Source organism: Brassica rapa, chromosome A05, assembly GCF_000309985.2.
Source record: "Brassica rapa cultivar Chiifu-401-42 chromosome A05, CAAS_Brap_v3.01, whole genome shotgun sequence".
NCBI lineage: Eukaryota > Viridiplantae > Streptophyta > Magnoliopsida > Brassicales > Brassicaceae > Brassica > Brassica rapa.
Window position 1 is genome coordinate 17,481,413 of NC_024799.2, and position 22,418 is coordinate 17,503,830.

The window sequence follows — 22,418 nt, forward strand, 5'->3', positions numbered from 1 at the left end:
GTTCTTGATCATTTACTATAGACATAAATTTTTGGCTTATACCTTCTATATTTTATGTTTTCACATTTGTTATAAACAGTTAATTTTATTTTATTTTTCAATATATAAGACTATTGTTATGCTGAAATCCAGCGAGCCGTGAAGCTATTTCCTAAAGTCTTTTGTTGTAATGGGTTTGATACTGATCTGCACACACATCAAACTAGTCATTTCAGGTTAATCAGTTAATCATGTTAAAATGGAAGATAGTGAGAAACAGACTGCTAGAGAGTGAGAACTTAATACTTCAGCGCCTGTCATTGCGACTGCGAGTCAGACAGTGAAAGAGATTTCAAGATTTTGACTTTAGATTTTAGGGTTTACGTTTTATAATTCGTAAATTGTCACAAGGTATAACGGTATCTTTTCAATTTTGATTGAACTATCTCAATTTTGATGGTTCTATTTAGTTCAGTTGACTGGTTTTAAAATTATATGATTTAGAATTTTTTTTATTCTGCACATCGAAAATTATAATTGTATATATATATATTAAATTGGTGTATTCAACTGAAAATTTTTGTTAAAAAATGTATTTTGATCGCTTAATAAAATGTATAGATATTCTTCCTATAAATTCGATAGACAGTTTGTAGCAATTTGTTACCTACATTTTAAATTCGCCCTTTTAAATTACCAAATTTTGTTATTTTTTATTTACATATTCACTATTTAAATGAAACAAAGATGAATTTTATTAAAATATAAATAAATATAATTATTGAGTATATACATTCAATTAATATTAATTAGTATAGTTTTAGTAAGAAGTTAACTCTCCGCGCGAATGCGCGGATTTGTTTCCTAGTGTATATAGTAGCAAAATAGTAGTAATGTTATTTAGAAAAGAAATAGTAGTCTCTATTATAGAAGAAGTGATAGAGATGAGTTGAAGCAATTTGATCTCTAATTGATATTTTATAGAAATAAAAAGATAGTAGATTAAAGATGCTCTAAGAAGTCATGTAACTATTGAGAATATCATGTTTGTATATAACAACAACTTCTAGAAAATGATTTAGCATATTTTCACCTACTTCTTGCCATGTTCTGTAAATACTTTTTAACATTCAATACCAACATAATTTTTTTTATAATATTGGGAAAAAATGGTTAAGGAACTTTGCATAAGTTGAATCTTTAAAATAATTATAGCAATCCACAATTGACCGACCAATCATAGATTACTAATTATCAAAACATACAACCAGAACACCATCTATAACTCATACATAATTACTATATACCCTAATATTATTTAAAATCATAAAAGTTAATATACACTGTTTTTTCAAAGACTTACATAACAGCCATGCAAACAAAAAAAAAACTATATAGTTACGATGACACGTAAAGCATATCCCTATTCCACACGTAGTGTGGGCCGACCCTAGTTTTTTATATAATAAGAAAAAAAATGCTAAAATGACAGAGCATGAGTATCTAATAATATAATCATCACATAGTAATTGATCAGATGAAGTAACTTTGTAATAAGATACAAACCATTAAACTATTAAAATAATTTTCTTTGATTCATATACTTTGATTTTACTTGCACTTGAGATTGAGATGATCCAAATGACTACGTATCTCAACATTCAGTTACGCATTATATTGAGATTAGTATACAAATCACCATACACACTCCAAAGATCATCTTTATTCATTTGGATATGTACATTGCGTTACAATCTAGTTAGAAGCGATCTCGAGAAAAGTTCATGCGAATGGCACTTCACTTTTTCTTTGTTTAAATAATAAAAACTTTTTCGTTCAAGATTAATTTATTTCTTATGAGATGTGGCACATTACAAGGTAGAATATTAATAGCTAAACATAAAACACACATACAAAACCAAATGAGACTAAAGAAATATTTAGGTTTAGCAACATTGGTAATGTTATGACTTGTGAGTTATGACTTATATATGACCAACAATGAATCCAGTAGTGTTTTCTGTTTTTTTAAACCAATTAATAGTTTCGATAGGCATACGAAACTTGACTCGTTAAACGTTCTAACTCCCTCAGAAATATAATACTGTTTAGAATTTGTAGTAGAAGAAATAGACAACTGTTTATAGTTCAAAGTCAAACCTAACATATATCATTTGCCAGAATGAGTACGAATTGTAATTATTACGATCAGGATTACGCTCTTTTACAAGTTGTTTCTACCAAACCAAATACTTTTCATTTGTATGACTAAAGCATAGTAATTTAATAAACTTTATATTTCATAACGAATTAACGCGTGACTACTGCATTTAATAATAAATAAACATGTTCAAGCTTTTTTGTAATATTAATGCTTAAAAAATATATATATATATATATAAATGCTTGATATTGATATAAAAATATGATAAGCCTATTTATCAATGCATATATATATATATATCATATAGTTCTATATAATTACTAATTAGTCAAAATATAAAAAAACGTATAAGAAATATGAGCAAGGGAGTATTTTTGCAGAAGTTGTTGATAAAGAAATTTGCTGTTCGAGCTTCACTACCCACTTCAACATATGTCACTCTTTTTTTTGTTTTTGCAACAACATAAATTTATTTTATCTTGCAAGCAACGCAATTAAATATCAGAGGACAAACACATGTTGAAATGGATCTCCATTTCGTTTGTAAAAAAAGTTGATGTGGGACGTGTTAAAGTTTTTTTTTTCAGGCTCATGGGTCTACAGTCTTCTTACACTGTTCAATTAGGATTTCAGTTCTGTTTTTCATTTTTTTATATTTCAATTTATAAGAACTACCTAACATATTAAAACCATATTTACTTTAGTTTAGTTCAGTTTATATACTTTCGATTTATTCAGTTTTATACCAAAAAACCATAACTTTAATTATCTTTTATAAATTTTTGTGAATTTTAGTTTATATCAGTAGACATCAGATATATTAAAACATGAAAATATTTTCAGTACTATAGCTTTTAAATATAATGTTTTCCCAAATTTTCTTAACTATTTAAACAATAACTAGTAAAAGAAAAAATAATATGTATGATTTTTATAAAATAAAAGTGAGAAAAATTATTAAAATCATAATATTATTAAATAACTTAAATTCAGCACATATTTTTTTATCAACAAGACATTATATTTTACTCAATTTCATGGTAAATTAAAACAAAATAAAATTATTACAATAAACATTTAAATACAAGTAATAAAAAGTATATATATGATCAAATGTATTATATAATTTACATATAACTGTACAATTATATTTTATTGAATCGATTTTTTTTTTGCTTTGATTTGATCAGTTTATATACCAGACCATATCTATATGTTGGGTTTTACCAAATTGAAAACCCCTAAATCCTTTTAGAGTTCTTTCGAAACTTAAGAACACTTACTTTTCTTTTTTGAATCAATTTGTATAAAAACATTTCTTCATTGGTTAATACATTTATCAATTTGTATAAAAACCCTGAATTAGATTTCTGTTGAAAACTCTTTTATCGTAATTTGACAATTGAAATAATTATGGGTCGTGTTTTAGATCTAGCACAGAATTTGGTGAACGAGTTATTCATCTTGAGAGAATAGGTTTTGAGGGTTTCGATGAGCGAGAATCGTTAAACCTTAAGGTTGATGATTGAGCATACGAAACCACACATTTGAAAATTGTGATGACTGCAATGTATGAATCATGGTTCTAAATAACCGACATGGAATTGAGTTTAATATACTAGGAATTGAGTGTGTGCTAATACATGATAATATCCTTTACCACTACAATATAAAAATGATACTTGTTATTTTTTTTATACTTGTTATTTGAAATCAATTTTGTGTGTTTACAAAGTTTCCTCTTACCTTCGACCGTTTCCATGTTTAATTTGGTCCTAATATTTCTATTGCCTGAGTCAGCTAGTTGTGGACAAGTTCATAATCTAATGTAGAAAAAACTTATGATTGAATTCTGAAAATATCCCCTATAGTTTACTTGTTTCAGAATCTTTTGTTATAAAAGAAAAAGTTACGAAACATCAATTAATTTATTACATAACTCATAATCTTTATATTCCATTAAAGTTCTTATTGTTTATAAATGTCAAACAGACTAATCCTCATCTAAATAGCCTAATATGGCCCTAATCCATAGCAGACTTGATTATTTGATCCGCCCATGCAGCTTTTATATATATATATATATATATATATATATATAATATATACATATATGTCTAGATCTATTTTACTATTGGTCCTTTTTGATATCTCTGGTTTTTTTTTTTTGATAAATTCTATCGACTGAGTCGGTTTCGAGAAAAACATACTTAGTTCTACAGAGTGGACTAGCTATTACACTGTTCAAATTTGAAATATATTCTGACTAATGTTAAGGAGTGAACCACTATGTAAGCCAATTGGGTCAAAGTTCAAATCTAAACTAGCCAGATGATGATAATTTAGTTCTTAAAAAGAATTGAATCAATAATTGATGTGGATACACACTAAACCTCATCTAGTTTTATGTACTAGGAATTGAGTATCTGCTGATACATGATAATATCTTTTAAAACTTACAATAAAAAAGATAGGCTTGTTATTTGATATCAATATTTGTGTGTTTACAAATTTTCCCCAGTTTACCTTTGACCGTTTCCATGATTGGTCCTGAATCCTGATATTTCTCTTGTCTAAGTCACCTAGTTGTGGACGAGGTCATAATAAAATGTAGGAAAAACTTATGACTGACTTTGTTACAAAGAAAAAACTTATGACTAAATTCTGAAAATATCCTCTATAGTTACTTGTAATCCCCATTTCGACCGGTCTCGTCCTTTCTTTCTGCAAGGCAATAACAGCTGTCAACGCATTTTAATTAATGTCTTAAACACTAAGTTAATGTCTTAAATACTAAGTTCCAAAAATTAAAGATAATAACATATACGATTTAAGGAAACAAAATCTCTCCCACCATTTGTTGACCATTCAAGAAGATATCGTAGAAAACCTCAATCGCAAAAACCCTTAAGTACACACAACACTACATTAATACACCTATCGAATTAAATTCGCCATTATATTTTCTCTGACAAGTTTCGTTGGTTCGTAAGAAAACAAAGTTTGGTTTGCGTTTATGGTTGATGAAAAATTAGAGAAGAAATAACATTTACAAAATCTCGTCACTGATTCTGATTTCATCCAATAAGGTAACAGTTTCTTTTGGATTTAATTCCCAATAATCTTCAATACTATAATTAACTTACTTGACGAAATAAAAACAGAGTATTGATTCTTGTTGAATCTGAGAAACCTTTTGACTCAGATTCCGGAGTCCAAACAATGTTGGGTGAGACATCTAGCAAGAATCCAAGAATCAGCCACGTGTCCATTTCCACCGGAGATATCTGCAGCGAATTCGGAAGCAGCTCCGATTTCGCAAACTACACCGTCCATGTCCCTCCGACGCCGGATAACAATCCGGCTCCGCTTCACATCGCTCTCCAAGACATCGACACCGGTTCATCTTACAAAGACGACGACTTGGATCAAACCGAACTGAGAATCAGTGAAGAAGAAGATGCCTTGCTCTACAAGGTATCTCAGCCCTTAACCCGTGTTGTCAAAATCTCTCCGATCATCATCGCTCTGTATCGGTACACTCTTATCTCTCTGTCTTTGAGATATTTCACTGTCGTGTCAGTTACAAACACTCTGAGATGCGATGTGTTGTGTTGTGTCATAAAAAGCGTGATCTTGTAAGGATGTTTCTTAAGATTTCCTGACAATGTTTTTTTTTTTCTTTTCAGGATTTTAATATTTGTCCGGATCGTAGCACTATGTCTGTTTCTCTCTTGGAGAGTGACACACAAAAATGAGAAAGCAGTCTGGCTATGGTTGCTCTCTGTAATCTGCGAATTCTGGTTTGCTTTCTCTTGGTTAATCGACCAAATCCCTAGGCTGTATCCGGTTAACCACGCAACCGATACGGAAGCCTTGAAGGCGAGATTCGAATCACCAAACCCGAACAACCCGACCGGGAAATCGGATCTTCCTGGAATCGATGTGTTTGTTTCTACTGCTGATGCAGAGAAGGAGCCTCCGTTGGTTACAGCCAACACAATCCTTTCGATATTGTCCGTCGATTATTCTGTTGAGAAGCTTTCTTGCTATCTCTCCGACGATGGAGGGTCGCTTCTAACGTTTGAAGCAATGGCTGAAGCTGCTAGCTTTGCGAAAATATGGGTACCTTTTTGCAGGAAACATAAGGTGGAGCCGCGGAATCCGGAAAGTTACTTCGGTTTGAAGAAAGATCCTTACAAGGGTAAGGTGAGGCATGATTTTGTTAGAGAGCGAAGGTATGTGAAAAGGGGTTACGAGGAGTTTAAGGTTCGGGTTAACGCGTTGTCTCATTCGATTAGAAGCAGATCTGATGCGTTTAATAGCAAAGAAGAGATTAAAGCCTTGGAGAAATGGAAGAACTGGAAAGTGAAAGTTGAGGAAGACCAAGTCAAGGAACCAAGGCCTGCTATAGTAGCTCCTAAAGCTACTTGGATGAGTGACGGCACGCATTGGCCTGGTACTTGGACTGTTCCTTGTCAGAACCATTCAAGAGGTGACCATGCTAGTATTATACAGGTAAAAGAAAACAAATGGTTTGAATCTCTAACTTGGTTCGTGTTTTGACTTGGAGATTTAATTTATTTATTTGCAGGTGTTGCTTGATCCTCCTCAAGATGAACCGGATAATGAGAGAGGTGGTGGGGGGAGCGCGCTGGATTTCGAAGGAGTAGACACTCGTTTACCGATGTTTGTGTACGTGAGCCGCGAGAAACGGCCTAGTTATGATCATAACAAGAAGGCAGGAGCTATGAACGCTTTGGTCCGAGCCTCAGCTATAATGTCTAATGGACCGTTCATATTGAACTTAGACTGTGACCACTACGTCTACAACTCTATAGCCTTTAGGGATGGGATCTGTTTCATGATGGACCAAGATGGCGACCGCGTCTGCTATGTTCAGTTTCCGCAGAGGTTCGAAGGCATCGATCCCTCTGACCGCTATGCTAACAAAAACACTGTTTTCTTCGACATTAACCTGCGGGCTCTCGATGGGATTCAAGGTCCGATGTATGTCGGGACAGGGTGTTTGTTCCGAAGAACCGCGCTTTACGGTTTCGACCCGCCTGATCTTCCTGTGGAGACAGAACCGTCTGGAGGCTGTTGCTGCTGTTTCCCACAGGAAAAGAAACGCAGTCCTGTAACCGTAGCTTCTCAACCAGCGTACTACGTCGACGTTGAGGAGGAAGATCAGTTTGATGTCAATCTGATTAGGAAGCATTTCGGTAGCTCGAGTATGCTAGTGAGTTCCGTAAAGGTCGCGGAGTTCCAAGGTAAGCCATTAGCCATGGGACATTCGAGCATACGTGGACGCCCTCCTGGCTCCTTGACATGCGGCCGCGAGCCACTGGACGCTGCGGCCGTGAGCGAGGCGGTTAACGTGATCTCATGCTGGTACGAGGACAAGACTGAATGGGGAATCAGCGTCGGGTGGGTCTACGGATCGGTTACGGAAGACGTGGTGACAGGTTTTAGAATGCATGAGAAAGGATGGAGATCCTTCTACTGCGTAACTGAACCAGACGCGTTTCGTGGATCCGCGCCTATAAACTTGACCGATCGGCTCCACCAGGTTCTCCGTTGGGCTACAGGATCAGTTGAGATATTCTTCTCCAGAAACAACGCTATTGTAGCTGGTAGGAAACTCAAGTTCCTCCAGAGAATCTCCTACGTCAACGTCGGAATCTACCCGTTCACCAGCATTTTCATCTTAACCTACTGCTTCCTCCCTCCGTTTTCTCTCTTCTCCGGCCAGTTCGTGGTTGATAGCCTTGATCCAGCGTTCCTTATTTACCTTCTGACCATCTCTTTGTCTCTATGTGGGTTAGCTGTTCTTGAAGTCAAGTGGTCAGGGATCTCTTTAGAAGAATGGTGGAGAAACGAGCAGTTCTGGTTAATCGGTGGCACCAGCGCTCATTTAGTCGCTGTTCTTCAAGGTTTCCTCAAAGTCATTGCCGGAATCGAAATCTCCTTCACGTTGACTTCGAAATCTTCAGGAGATGACGAAGACGACGAGTTCGCTGATCTCTATCTGTTTAAATGGACGTCTTTGATGATCCTCCCGTTAACGATCATAATCTTGAACATCGTGGCGATTCTTTTCGCGTTTTGTCGGACCGTTTTCAGTGATATTCCACAGTGGAGCAATCTCGTTGGTGGGACTTTCTTCGCCGTTTGGGTTTTGGTTCATATGTATCCGTTTGCCAAAGGATTGATGGGAAGAAGAGGAAGAACTCCGACAATTGTTTATGTTTGGTCGGGACTTATCGCTATTTGCATCTCTCTTCTCTACGTTACCATTAAGAACTCGGAGCTTAATGGAGGATCATTTCAGTTGACTTAAAATATTATTTTTCTTATGCATGTGTTTTTAATTATTTTCTTGACTCTCTATGACGTTGATCTCGTTAATCTTTTTCGTTTTATTTCACTCCCTTGCTTACTATTGATATTTTACTACTGCCTTTTTATGCATCTGATCACTAGAGCTTTCAAATGGTCCCTCCATATCAATTGGACCATTTCAGTTTTGGGTAATAATGGGTGGTTTATATTGCACCGGTCGGATTTTTCATTTCCAAGGAAAACTACTTTGACCTCTTATGAGAAAAATTCTCAATTTCCCTTTTTTTTAAACACTGATTGTATTCGTAATCTGAAATTCAGAAAGAACAACTTACATCCCTAACAACACACACCTCATAGACAGAAGATTGAGAGGAAAAAGAAAACAAAAAAATAAAAGACACCAGTAGGTGTCAAAACAAAGCATGAACAAATGAAACATGCTAGAGGCTCGACCGCCAGCGGGGAAGCTGCGATAGCCTGTCATGGAGATTCTATTGGCAGCCTTTGCTCGGATAGTAGATTACTAGCCAGCGGGGACCCTAGTCGCCAGATAATTGGTAGCGATGGACCAGTGTAACGCTGATAGCAATGCTAGTAGCAACACCATTCTTAACAAGAGATACATGCTTTAAACTCCAATCATCAAAAGGGCTTAGCTCCTTATTGCTTTCACTCTATATTGGAAGTGAGAGTAATGCAAAGGCTACAAGATAGCATCTTCATCATGAAAGAAGAAGATCTCATGTCGCATGTTTGCCAAGATTAGGGGACAAACTGTTAAAGCATAAGAACAGACTTTTAAAACAATTTGACTCTTCTTTTATCCACATTAGCGGCTTGAAAAGAAACCAGTTTTTGGAGATCCGTCTCTGTTCTGAAACATTATGGTAGAAGCAAATCGACACAGACCGTTGCTCCATAAGGATCCGGAAATAATGACAAAAACCATGGCTCCACCAGGAGCCTGCAGTTCTAAAAAATAACATCATACAAAACGAGAAGTGGACCTTAACCCTTTACCCTCACAAGGGCCTAAGCTAGGGTCACCAACCTCCACATGCCACCACTGAGAACACACCAAGAGCAAGCTGAAATCCACCCTCAGAAAGACTGTACTACTTTCACAGCAACTGAAAGTTGAAGATAAGTCGAACCTAGACAATGGCCGAGACAGGAAACCACCATCCAGTCCAGCGAAATCCAAGTGCGCCATCATCTGAAAGAGATTAAGCCAGCAAAACAACCTCCTTGTAATCCACACACACCCTCGTTGAAATCATCACCAAAACCAAGATCTCTACAGTTGGAGAAGACTCAAGCACCACCACAGCTAGCCTTACGGAGAAAGAAGAAGTGAATCCGGCGACCGCACAGGCGGCGGCCGCCAGAGAGACGAGATCCGATCTGGAAACCCTAGAGCCTCTTTTGGTATTTTCTGAATTAACACTCAATTTCCCTTTTGGAACTTAAACTCTTACGTAAAGTTCTTGTTTCGATAATTAAAAAGTAAGAGAAGGTTTTTTACTAATGAATCGATATTCAAAATCATTCCACTCTGAATTTTTTTTAATCAATGGTAGCGGTACTGGAACGAGTTATTCCTTATTAAGTCACAATGGTCCAAATAAATGTCTAATACCAATAGAGACCATGTCCAAATGGACATTTCCATGGACACCTAATAGTATTTATAGTTGTTTTTCAATTATTATTCAAGACATTTTACTTTCTAAAATTTCGAAATTATGTTTTCTCTCCAAAATGACAAAATATTTTTTTTTCTTGTCAAAACTATGTTTTCCGCCAAAACCGATAAATTAAGTTTTCCCGGAAAATTACGTTTTCCCACAAAAGTCAAAAGTTAAGTTTTTCCGCGAAAATCGAAAATTTACGATTTTCCGCCAAATCCGAAAAATTACGTTTTCTCGTCAAAACTCAGAATTCATGTTTTCCTGTCAAAACCGGAAACTGCATTTTAAGCCACAACCGAGAAATTGCGTTCTCCCACCAAAACCTGGAATTTACGTTTTCCTGCTAAAATTGAAAATTACGTTTCCCGCCAAAATTGAAAATTATGTTTTCCCGCCAAATTTGAAAATTACGTTTTCCCGCCAAAATTGTAAAATTGTGTATTTCCGCCAAAACCGTGAAATTACATTTTTCCGCCAAAACCGAAAAATTATGTTTTTACGCCAAAACCAGAAATTTATGTTTCCCACAAAACCGTGAAATTGCGGTTTCCCGCCAAAAACGAGAAATTATGTTTTTCCGCCAAAACCTGAAATTACGTTTTTCCGCCAAAACCTGAAATTACGTTTTTCCGCCAAAACCAAAAATTTAAGTTTTCCGGCAAAACCATGAAATAACGTTTCCCGCTATGACCGTGAAATTGCGGTTTCTCGCCAAAATCGTAAAATTGTCTGTGTTTCCGCCAAAACCGTGAAATTAGTGTTCTCGCTAAAACTGTAGAATTCCATGAAAATTGTGATATTATGTTTTTCCGTCAAAATTATAAATTATAAATTTTCTCGTTAAAACTATGAAATTGCGTTAAATCTTTATTTCCCGATAAAACCATTTTTTTTGTTAAAATTGTAAAGCTATGTTTTTTTTTGGGTTAAAATCATGATAATGTATATTTTTGGAAGCCCATGAACACACATTGTCCATTTAGTCTTTACCCAGTTAGACCATGTACCAATTGGTCTTTTGTCCAATTGGACTATTTATTAATTGGGCACGTCCATAGCCCGCCCAAAATGAATTAGACTAGGTTAGCCCATGGAGAACCCGCCCAGTTGACACCTCTAGTGATCACATAAAGATTACCTTTATTACCTTAACCACGTAAGCTATGTGCTTTTGAGGATGTCAAAAAGTTTCTCTATGTTTTACCGCTTTTGTGGAAAAATCTGGATGTGCTTACTGTCATATTATGTAGTGGAGGTTGGTAAAAGGAGGGGAAAATCCTATAAACATTTCCATTAGTAGTATTTTAAAAAAAGTTCTCGATAAAATTATAATAAAATATTAATTATGATTTTATTGTATCAAAAAATTTAAACAAATACAAAATAATTATACCCGTAGATGGGATAAAAAGCTAATAAAAAAATAGATAAAAAAGAGGTGCAATATTTTTTATTTTTGATAACGAACAGCTAGAAAAGGTACGAGTTACAAATGATCAAAATCAATAGTTTATATAGATATAGAAAGTAGAAGTTTCTATGCATACATAGGTGATAGTGGACTCCACAAAATTACATTCATACAGATTCGTCGCTACTCGGTGCAAGTTTCTTTGATGTCTTTTTCGCGTTTTACAACATTTCCACTTGGAGAGTATTGTCACACTATCATTTCTTACATAATGTATTTGTTACCTCGTTAAAAAGATATTTTTGGAAAATCTAGTTAGAAAACTATATAAAATAAAAACAGTACAACCACACAAGCTCCTCCATAAAATGAACATTATGTAATCTCATAAGTTTTTTGGTGACTCATTCCAATGTTATGAATATATTTTCTGAATACTGAGATAGAAAGTGATTTTTTGAATAGATCGATTGCATTGTCACATGATCAGACATATCTTACTTAAATCTTTTTATTCTTCTCGAGATTTAGAGTGTAAGAAAAGAATTTTAAGATGTATATGTTTTGCTCTATCGCTTTTGATATATCGTTCCTTCATTTGAGAAATCCCACATTATCTTTCTGTAAAATTGTTGGGACATATCTTCGTTAATCCCATTGCTTGATCAGATATGTCGATTTATTGATCTTAACCATACACATTCTATACTTGCTTCACGGAGTGCAATGATCTTGGCATGATTCGAAAAGTCGCCAAAAATGTATGCTTTTGAGAATGCACAGATATAGTGTGACTCCACTCGTGAAAACATATCTTGTTTGTAATATAGATTTATGTGGATCTGATAAATATCTTGCATCTGCCAGACCAATCATCTCACCTTTAGAATTTTCAGGATACAGTAAACCTAAGTCAACAGTCCCTTTTCAATAATGAAAGAGATGTTTAATCCCATTTCAATGTCTTAGTGTAGGAGACAAACGGAATCTTGCCGAAATATTAATGGCAAATGAAATATCAGGTCAAGTACAATCTACACAAAGGCTCAATTGCACCTAAATATGATGCTTCGGGACCAAGTATCTCCTCATTTTTCTCAGGTGGTCGAAATGGATCATTTTTGACATTAATTGATCTAATGAAGAGTGCTCAGAGCAGTTGATTTATCCATGGTAAAGCGTTTCAACACTCTATTAATATATGTGGATTGATGCATAAATATATCCTTTTGAGAATGCTCAATTTTCAGGCCTAAACAATACTTTGTCTTCCCGAGATCTTTCATCCTAGATTCTCCTTTCAAATACTCTGATGCGTTTTTATTTCCTTTTGACCTCCAATAATATTAAAATCATCAACATATACCGCATTATCACAAATTCGGTTGTTGTTTTCTTTATTAAAACACATGGGTATATATGATCATTTATGTATCCTTCTTGAGTTAAATGTTCGCTGAGACAATTATACCATAGAAGTCCAAATTATTTTAGCCCATATAATGAGATTTGTAATTTTGTTGCGCATAACTCTTTAGGTTTGGAACTTAATGATTCTGGCATTTTAAATCCATATGGGATTCTCATATAGATATCATTATCTAATGATCCATATAAATATACAGTAGTGACATCCATGAGACGCATCTCGATATTTTTATCAGCTGCTAGACTCATCAAAAGTTTAAATTTGATTGCATCTATAACACAAGAATATCTTTTTTTTTCATAAACATAATCATATTCTCTTTATTTAGATTCCCGGTTCTGACTTGTGAAACATTGGGAACTCGTTATTTTCTAGGATTAATTTGATATAGCTTTCGAGCAGTGTTGACGGGGATAGAGGTGATAGAGTACGATAAGGCTAAGGCCGGGAAAAAGGCCATAAATTATCCAAAATATGATGATATGTTCAGTCTATACCCGACTTATATGGCGGTGGAAAAACATACCCAATATTTTATAAAATTCAAATTTCATGCATAATCTATTCGTTTTGTGCAAAAATCTAGTGTCACCCCGCCAATAATTTAAAAAATCCATTATGGTAACTTGATTTTTTTATCTTGTTTTAGTACTTACATAAAAATTAATTTGCACTTGTGGATAATGAAACCGAGGACCATATTGCATTCACAATATAACTCAACCACTGTGTTATGACGTAATTTAACAATGTGTTAATAATAAACATGATAAGTGACATTTTGGTCTTTGTATTAAAAAGATAAATGAAACATGTTTGATCCTTGATATGTATGGTGTTTACGTTGTTCTCGTCTCCGTATTGTGGAGCAGATGAAGAGGAAGAAGAAGGTGAAGTTGTTGTTCAGGAAGATTATGCTCATATAGGTAAATGGAGACGAACTGTTATTGTGCGGTGTGGGTGGTTTTTCTCTAGGATTTTCCTTTTCTTTTTCGGGTTTATTGGATTCATGAGAGCTATCCAGATAGAGATTCAGTAATATATTCTAATCACAAAAACCACTGATTATGACTGTTGGAGAGTGGTTGAAGTGTTGATGAGAAGCCATGGAAAAGTGAATGAACTCTGCATAATACACATACCAGAAAATTACTTGTTATTAATATTATTTTGTAACACAATTGTTAAATGACGTTATAGCATAGTGGTTGAGTTATATTGTGACTGTGATATAAACTTAGGTTCAATTCTAAACAATTGCTATTTTTTTAAGTAAGCAACAAAATGACGTCATTTCAATATAATCGATTAAAAATAAATAATAATTTTATTAAATTAACATACATTTTAGATATAACAGATTGATAGGTTTTCACCCAAAAGGAATAGATTATGTATGAAATTTTAATTTTACAAAGATGAGGTATGTTTTTGCACAACCATATAAGCCATGTATAGATTGAACATATCATCATATTTTGGGTAGGTTATGATCGTTTTCCTTGCTAAGGACAAACCACTTAATCACCTAAGTGATTTTCGGTTATTTGTTGTGATTGTTGAGTGAGCGGTTAGTGCCTGCAAAACAAGAGTAATGTTCTTCATATATTTAACATTTTCATGACTTTTGAAAACTCGATTGCTCACTCCTTTACCAAGTGTTACTAGAATATCTGTGGGCTGGCTTTGAGAAAAAATTTTGGCCGTGAGACGTGCTTTTTATCTTATATATAATATTTTTTTCTCATTCATTTTCGAAAAATATCCATTTATATCCAACAAGTTTCACAGTTTTCGGAAAGAGTACAATAAGTCTGAATACATTTTGTTTTCTAAGTTAATCTAGTTTGACTTGAATGACATCTTTCCATATTATCCAGATATGTCTATTTTAACAATGTATACAGACTTTGGTTCTACATCTTTATTTTTTTCATCTTTTTCCTTTGCTAAGAGGTACGAGAAAACATCATCTATATCATCCATCTCATTTCGTTTACATATATTTCTATTATGGATGTAAATGAAAGAAAACTCGTGATTTCTTTCATATTCATGATCCTATGTATTGTTGTTAGATTCATGATTCGCTTCTTCGAAAATAGTTTTTGTTATTCTGGGAGTATCATGCTTTTCAGATTTCTTTAGTTTTCTAGGATTTTTATCCATCAAACCAACATGTCTACCTCGTTTCAAACGATTCATGTTTATCAACTGTCATTTCACATTTTATAGTACTTCCATACAAACAAGAGTATTGGCAGTGTGTATATGTGGTTTAGTTACCATTTTGATATCTGCAAATGTACAATGTAGTTGATTTATAATATTTTGTAAATACATGATACATCAAAATATACTTTTCACTGTTTTGTAGGATGATCAAGGTGTAATAGAAATGATACACTCGATTTGATTTATTTTCCTACTTGTTTATTTTTCTCCTAGAATTGCAAATTTTTTCTCGTTGAAATGACAATCGGAAAAATTGTTTTTTGCGATCCCATTTTTGTACGATGTGGTGTGGTTCCATTGGAAATTATACCACACAACCAAAGATTTTTAAATGAGTTATATTTGATTCTATACCAAATGCTAACTATAATGGGGGAATATTTTTTTAACTCAAAATTTTTTTCTTAGAAATGAAAAACATAAGGCATTATTTATGGATAGTTTTGTTCCATTAGGAAACATATGACATGCTTTGTTGTTTCCTTCGATAAGTTTGTAGGACCTGATATTATGTTGACCATCATTTTTGCCGACTTGAAGTTAGAGAAATATCTCTTATGTTTCAGTATAGTGTGTGTTATAACTACTTAGAATACAATTTTCTCTACCAATTTGCTTGGTTGTTGTTACATTTTCATTTTTATCCATTTCTTTAATAAACAGATAATAACACTAAAAAAATCGTAAATAAACATATTATAGTTAATGGTTATAAGCACCAAATAATTCTACATTATGCAATAATTATACATTAGTTGTTTTGAAATAATATTATTTTGGTAATTGAAATACATAATAATAATAATAAAAAATTATGGCATCACTGGCATTATTGAGCTTGATTACTACAAGCATTTTAGTATGAAAATGATTGGTCTTAAGAAATCACCCAAAAAATTAGAGAACTAAATATATGTTGATGGTGTGCCCTCGAAGTGTTCATTAAGATTTACTTCATTTTCCTTGCCGTAGATGGTCTCTTGGTACGAGTTACATAGATGAAGATGAGTTCTACACACTTGGGCCCAATGTTCTTTTGATCTACATCTGTAACAGTCATTCTCAGTTTTATGAGTAAGATTCTTTCAAAATTTTATCCCTTTTACACTACCAAATCGATTCCATGTTTTAAATCTCCTTGCTCTTAAGTTGTAACCCCTTTTATGACCACCATTAAACCAATGGCCATGATTACGGGTATCCTCAATATAGCAAAATTATAGGTTTTCACCTTTTCAAAATCTTAAAACCGTAGATTCGTCACCATCGAGTGCATGTGGAAGAGTTATTTTCTTCTGGTTATCAAACCTCTCTTTTAAATCTTTCTAAAGATCTATGGATCTTTTATTCTCTAATAATCATGTGTGAGATTTTTATATAGATGTTTTCTCAGAAATATTACAGCTTTAGTCTTTCCATGAGAAGCAAATTTATTTCCTTCTTTTATTGGGTCTAGTAATTTTTCTGAATCTAGATGAAGCTGCATATTGGTCATCCACGCTGTTTAATTTACTCCAGTTGCTTTGAGAGCCGGAATCTGAAATTTCTCGATATTTACCATTTGATTTTATAAAACAATATTATAAAAAAATTTAGAATACCATAATATTTTTAAATAGACCATCTACATTAAATATACAAGCAATTACAAGAAAAAAATATCACATATAAACGTAAACTGATATTTATGTTAAACTCTTTAGGAGTAAATTTTCCAGCAAAGAGACGATATATTCAAGAAAAACTACAATTGCATATAAAAATAAAAAAAACAATCGAATCTTCTTTCTTGCAAGAGAAAATCAGAAGAGAATTCTTTGAATATATTTGAGAGAAGTTGAAATGTTTGGATGAAATGAATGATGAAACATAAATGTATCTATAGATGAATATACTGTTCATAGCTGTTTAAAAAAGGTAAAATTTTGATTTTTTTTTTCTATGTGACTGTGGGTATTAAAGCATTTGAACCGAAAATTAGTCTGAAATATTTTTAAAACAGTCAATCAAATCCAAAAAAAATCATTATATTTTATACAAGTAATTATCAATAGTATTATGATGATAAGATAATTAACATTAGAACAAAAAATTATACGGTGGCTCAGTCAAGCCAATCAGCCAATCTATATTGTTAATAAATAAATTATTATGATTCATTACCAAATATTGTTATAATATGAGGCAACAAATCACTCACATTAACATAAGTAAAAAATGGTAGGGTAAAAGAGAGGAGAGAAAGAAGAAGTACAGTTACAAATGATCATAATCTATAGTTTATTTAGAGGTGAAAATTTAAAGTTATTATTCATGCATAATGATACTGATCTCCAGATAAATAACACACACACAAATTTATCACAATTTGCTGCATCTTTATTTAATTTTTTTTCTTCACATTTTGCAACAAATTAATTTTAATGGATATTCCAAATTTTGTATATTATCCACTATTTTCTCAAATAAAGAAAAAAATAACAAAAAAACAGGTAAAACATGGCACAACCTAGCTTTCTCTCTAATAGCTCAACTTTTTATATTACTAAGATATTGGCTACTTGTTAGAAATTTTAATTTATTATTGTTTTCAGCAATTTAGTCCAAAAACTATGTATGAATAAAGTATCTCTTCAATCGTCAATTCATAGAGATTGAACGGAAAAACAACCAATTCCGACATCAACACTACTATGCGGTCCCGGTCAGGACATATACTGATCACATGTGCTAAAACATACGTCAACTCAAAAATTGTTTGAATTTCATACATCAATTCATAAATATTGATTTTTGCATACATTGACTAACATTGACCCAAAATTCGTGATTTGGCCATTTATTAATGTTGATGTGGCATTGATGTTTCATATGAATCATCTTAAAATATTCCTAATACAAAACAACGTCATTTCGTTAAATATATAAAAATATTTTTTTTAAAGAAAACATGAAGTTGAGTAGAGTTGAACCATGGTGGGGGTGAGGTTCGATTTAATCCATAAGTCCATGTGCTATTTTATATTCTTAGTTCCACTATAATAATATATCACTTAAAGCTTTATTTTTCCTTCTAACATTAAATTTATTTCAAAATTTTGATCACTGAGTTTTGAATAACTACCGAGAACTATATCACATTTATTTGGTATGGAGTAAATAATTTTTTTCTTGCAATTAGAATAAAATGATGTGAAACTGTTTATTCAATCAATTCTCATAAAACAATATTACTTACTTTGAATAAAATGGAATGATTATGTCATAAATGATCCATACAAGACAACAAACAAATTTTTAAGAGAAATATTCCACTACAATTGTAAGAGAATTTTATTTCATTTATTTTTAATCCATACCTTTCTTTTTATGTTTATTATTAGTATCTTTTTAAGATTTCTGACATTTTTATAACTTTTATAATATGGCTGGATCTATTTATTATAGGCTAATATTGTATCATAACATTTGTGACTGCTAATTTTTAAGCTAAGACTGCTAGAACTTTTCGTAGGGAGTTACTTTTTATTGGTTGTTTTATTCAGGTCTGGTTACCCAAACCACCTCAAGTTTGAGTAATAGAATGACCGTTTGACGTAAAAAAAACATTTGTGACAAAAACAGTAAAAACGCTTGCAAATTGTAGTAGATATATTATTACAGAAGAATTTTTTACAAGAATATGACATAGCACAATGGCTTATGAAATAAATCCACTCTCATTCCTTTTCCACGATGGTTCAACTCCAGTCAACCTCATGTTTAAAAAAATATATATACTAACGATACGACGTAGTTTTGTATTACAAATATCTTAAGCTCATTCATATACCACGTCATTATTAATAAACCGCTAAATCACGGATTTTGGGTTAACGTTAGTCAATGTATGTAAAAACCGATTTTTATGAGTTGATGTATGAAATTCAAATAATTTTTTGAGCTAATGTATGTTTAAGCACATATAATCAGTATATGTCAGGGACTACATAGTAGTGTTGAGGTAGGAATTGGCGGTTTTCCCGAGATTGAGTTGTGTTAACAAAAGCAGTTAGAACCTGTCTTATGAATTTGAAATGCTTTCCAAATAATTATTCTTTTGATGGAAATCTCTTTATTTTCTTTCCAGGAAGAAATATGCAAAGTTTGTTTCTACGCATCTTTGTTCAAGTAGGCATGGCCTATGCGAAATTGTTATCTCGACATTTCTGGCTCATTCTTGTAAATGATGTGATTCTTTGGTGGTTTCAGCTGTTTATTTTGCTAGGACTGATTTTGACCCCAACAGATAGTCGTGTGAAATTATGACGAGGTAAATATAAGCATTTAAGTGAAATTAATGGCTTAAGTGTCGCCTTCCTGATCCTAAGTGTTTCCGAAAACGAAGTGAATATTAATGTGGATAAAATTTTCACCTACATATTTGCTTGCTCATCTCTCCAAAATGTTTTCTAAAGTAGAGAAAAAAATTGTTATCTCTTTGCTTTGCAAAAACTCTTGCCTCAATGTCTCTCAGCAGTTTTGGTAGAAGAGTGACGAGATATTTTCCGCTCTCAAATCGTGATTATGAAAGTGGGTTAAATGATCAGTCTCCTGATCACATTAATGGGCTTCACCCGTTGGGTTTCTCTCTAGGTTGATATATCAGGTCCAACATAACAATTTTTCTTTGTTTTAAGATAAACTTATATTGAACAACCAAAATCACTTCTTGTGATGATTTTCCAAACAAATTGACAAATAGTTATTTCAAAGAACTTTAAATATATTGGAACGTCAATATGCAAAGACAATCTTAGCCGGTGAGTTTTCTATATCATATTGTGCTTTTATTAATGTGTCATATTTAAGTTTTTTTTTACAAGTTCTTCATTCAAATATTTTGTGTGTTTAGACATTATTGTTGAAGTTGTGAATGTTAGACCTTTAGTAGATCTCATTGCAAAAAGAAAATCTTCAGCTAAGTTATAATTAACTACACATAATGTATGATTTATTCATCGTTTAATTTAATTTTATAGTATTTTTATAAACATGATGCTAATTTGATTCTTTAATGTTTAGGGATACACGTTTAATATGCACATTGTGGTATGAGTATGTAAAGTAAGTATCAGAATTTTTAAAATCTAATGAAGCATCATGTGTTGTATCTAATGAAGCTTCATCTTTGCCATAGCCACCAGGAAAATAAAGCTATTGAAGGACATGCACACAGCCTGGAGAGTCCATTCAATGGGCCGTTAGTGATATGATCAGTACTCTTCAACAGAGGATCATGTTTGAGTCAACATGTGAGATGGCAAGGGAGACGTTCTTGAACCCCTCTGGATTTCCCCAACACCAACCCCTTACGTATGATATCTCCTCTCGCCTATGTCTTTTGCATGATTGAAGCTTCCACCATTGTGTACTGGAGAAGAATATTGTAGCTCATGATATAGCTGAGAGTGTGACTTCCGATCGTCACTACCATTCTTATATTGCATCTGGAGGACCATACTGGGTGCAACAACGGATTGAGAAGGAAGCTCGCGCCTAATCTCTCGATGTTGTGCCCCTTGTGTTTTTAATTTTGCTCTGAAGGTGTGGTGTCTACTGACATCTTTTCAAATTAGAGATTTATGTTCTTTCTTTTGATTATTTTTCTCTTTGTTGGGATCACATACACCTTGGCCGTTATGGTCGGTACTTTGTCTGAACCTCCATGGTTTCTTTTAAAGCTAATCTAATCAGTGTTAAAAAAGGAGATTTTTTCATTCTGAGTAATTTTACCATTGGTGACTATACCACATAATATATAATATGTAGATGCTAAAACCCACACTAGGTATTTGGTAGAGATTTTTTTATATATATTAGGTAAGAAATAACGTGGACAACGATATTCTCAGAGCACAACGATGTAATCAGATTTCGGTTGACAAAAATAGACTTATTAATAAGGTTTGATTGCATACAGTGATAAAAAGAGATCGGATACAATATATAATGACTAAGAAATAAGTGTCAAGTTGATAAGGATGAGGATGAGAGCTCGAGGTCGAGGTCGAAGTGCTTGGTGTAAGTCTCTAGGGTTTAACGTGTGCTTCTCCCGTACAATCTACTTCCTTGTATCCTCCTCTTTCCTTCTGAGATCTCGCCATTCCTGAGATCTTCTGACGATCTGTTCTCCCTCGAAATTGGACTGCATTTTTCCACCTTTTAATGGGCTTTCCCGTTGGGTTTCTCTCTAGGTCCAACATAACAAATTTTATGTCTTTTAAGATAAACTTATATAGAACAACCAAAATCACTCCTTGTGATGATTTTCCAAACGAATTAACAAATAGCTATTTCAAAGAATTTTAAATATATTGGAACGTCAATATGCAAAGAAAATCTCAGTGGGTGAGTTTTCTATATCATATTGTGTTTTTATTAATGTGTCATATTTAAGTTTTCTGTTTTTTTTTTACAAGTTCTTCATTCTAATATTTTATGTGTTTAGACATTATTGTTGGAGTTGTGAAAGTTAGACTTTTAGTAGATCTCATTGCAAAAAGAAAATCTTCAGCGAAGTTATAATTAATTGCACATCATTTATGATTTATTCATCATTTAATTTAATTTTATAGTATTTTTATAAGATGATGCTAATTTGATTCTTTAATGTTTAGGGATACACGTTTAATATGCACATTGTGGTATGAGTATGTAAAGTAAGTATCAGAATTTTTAAAATCTAATGAAGCATCATGTGTTGTATCTAATGAAGCTTCATCTTTGCCATAGCCACCAGGAAAAGAAAGCTATTGAAGGACATGGTTTGCCGGAAAATAGAGAAGAGAAAGGAAAAAAGGTAAGAAACGAGCCCTCTCACGGCCTCTGGTGAAAACCGACTCCAGAGAGGCAAAAAATGATGGAGAGAGAGAGAGAGAGAGAGAGAGAGAGAGAGAGAGAGAGAGAGAGAGAGAGAGAGAGAGAGAGAGAGAGAGAGAGAGAGAGAGAGAGAGAGAGAGAGAGAGAGAGAGACAGACAGACAGACAGACAGAGAGAGAGATAGAGAGAGAGAGATAGAGAGAGAGAGAGAGAGAGAGAGAGAGAGAGAGAGAGACCTTTTCCATGGTCATTGATTTCCGTATTTTATTGCCTAAATGTACTTCATGACCATTAATTTTG

The 22,418-nt window shown here is 33.2% G+C and overlaps 1 protein-coding gene across 2 annotated transcripts; it reads left to right on the forward strand.

Moving 5' to 3' along the window:
- Positions 1–1,809: 1,809 nt before the first annotated feature.
- Positions 1,810–21,003, forward strand: LOC103868898 (putative cellulose synthase-like protein D6). Of its 2 annotated transcripts, none has more exons than XM_009146955.3 (4): positions 1,810–5,232; positions 5,308–5,679; positions 5,833–6,661; positions 6,738–21,003. In XM_009146955.3, exons 2-4 carry the CDS (start codon positions 5,366–5,368, stop codon positions 8,484–8,486), a joined length of 2,892 nt encoding a protein of 963 aa, XP_009145203.1. In that variant the 5' UTR covers positions 1,810–5,232; positions 5,308–5,365; the 3' UTR covers positions 8,487–21,003. The 2 variants fall into 2 exon arrangements, with proteins under 2 accessions (XP_009145203.1, XP_009145202.1); XM_009146954.3 differs by having other exon boundaries at positions 5,349–5,679.
- The last annotated feature ends 1,415 nt before the right edge of the window (positions 21,004–22,418 follow it).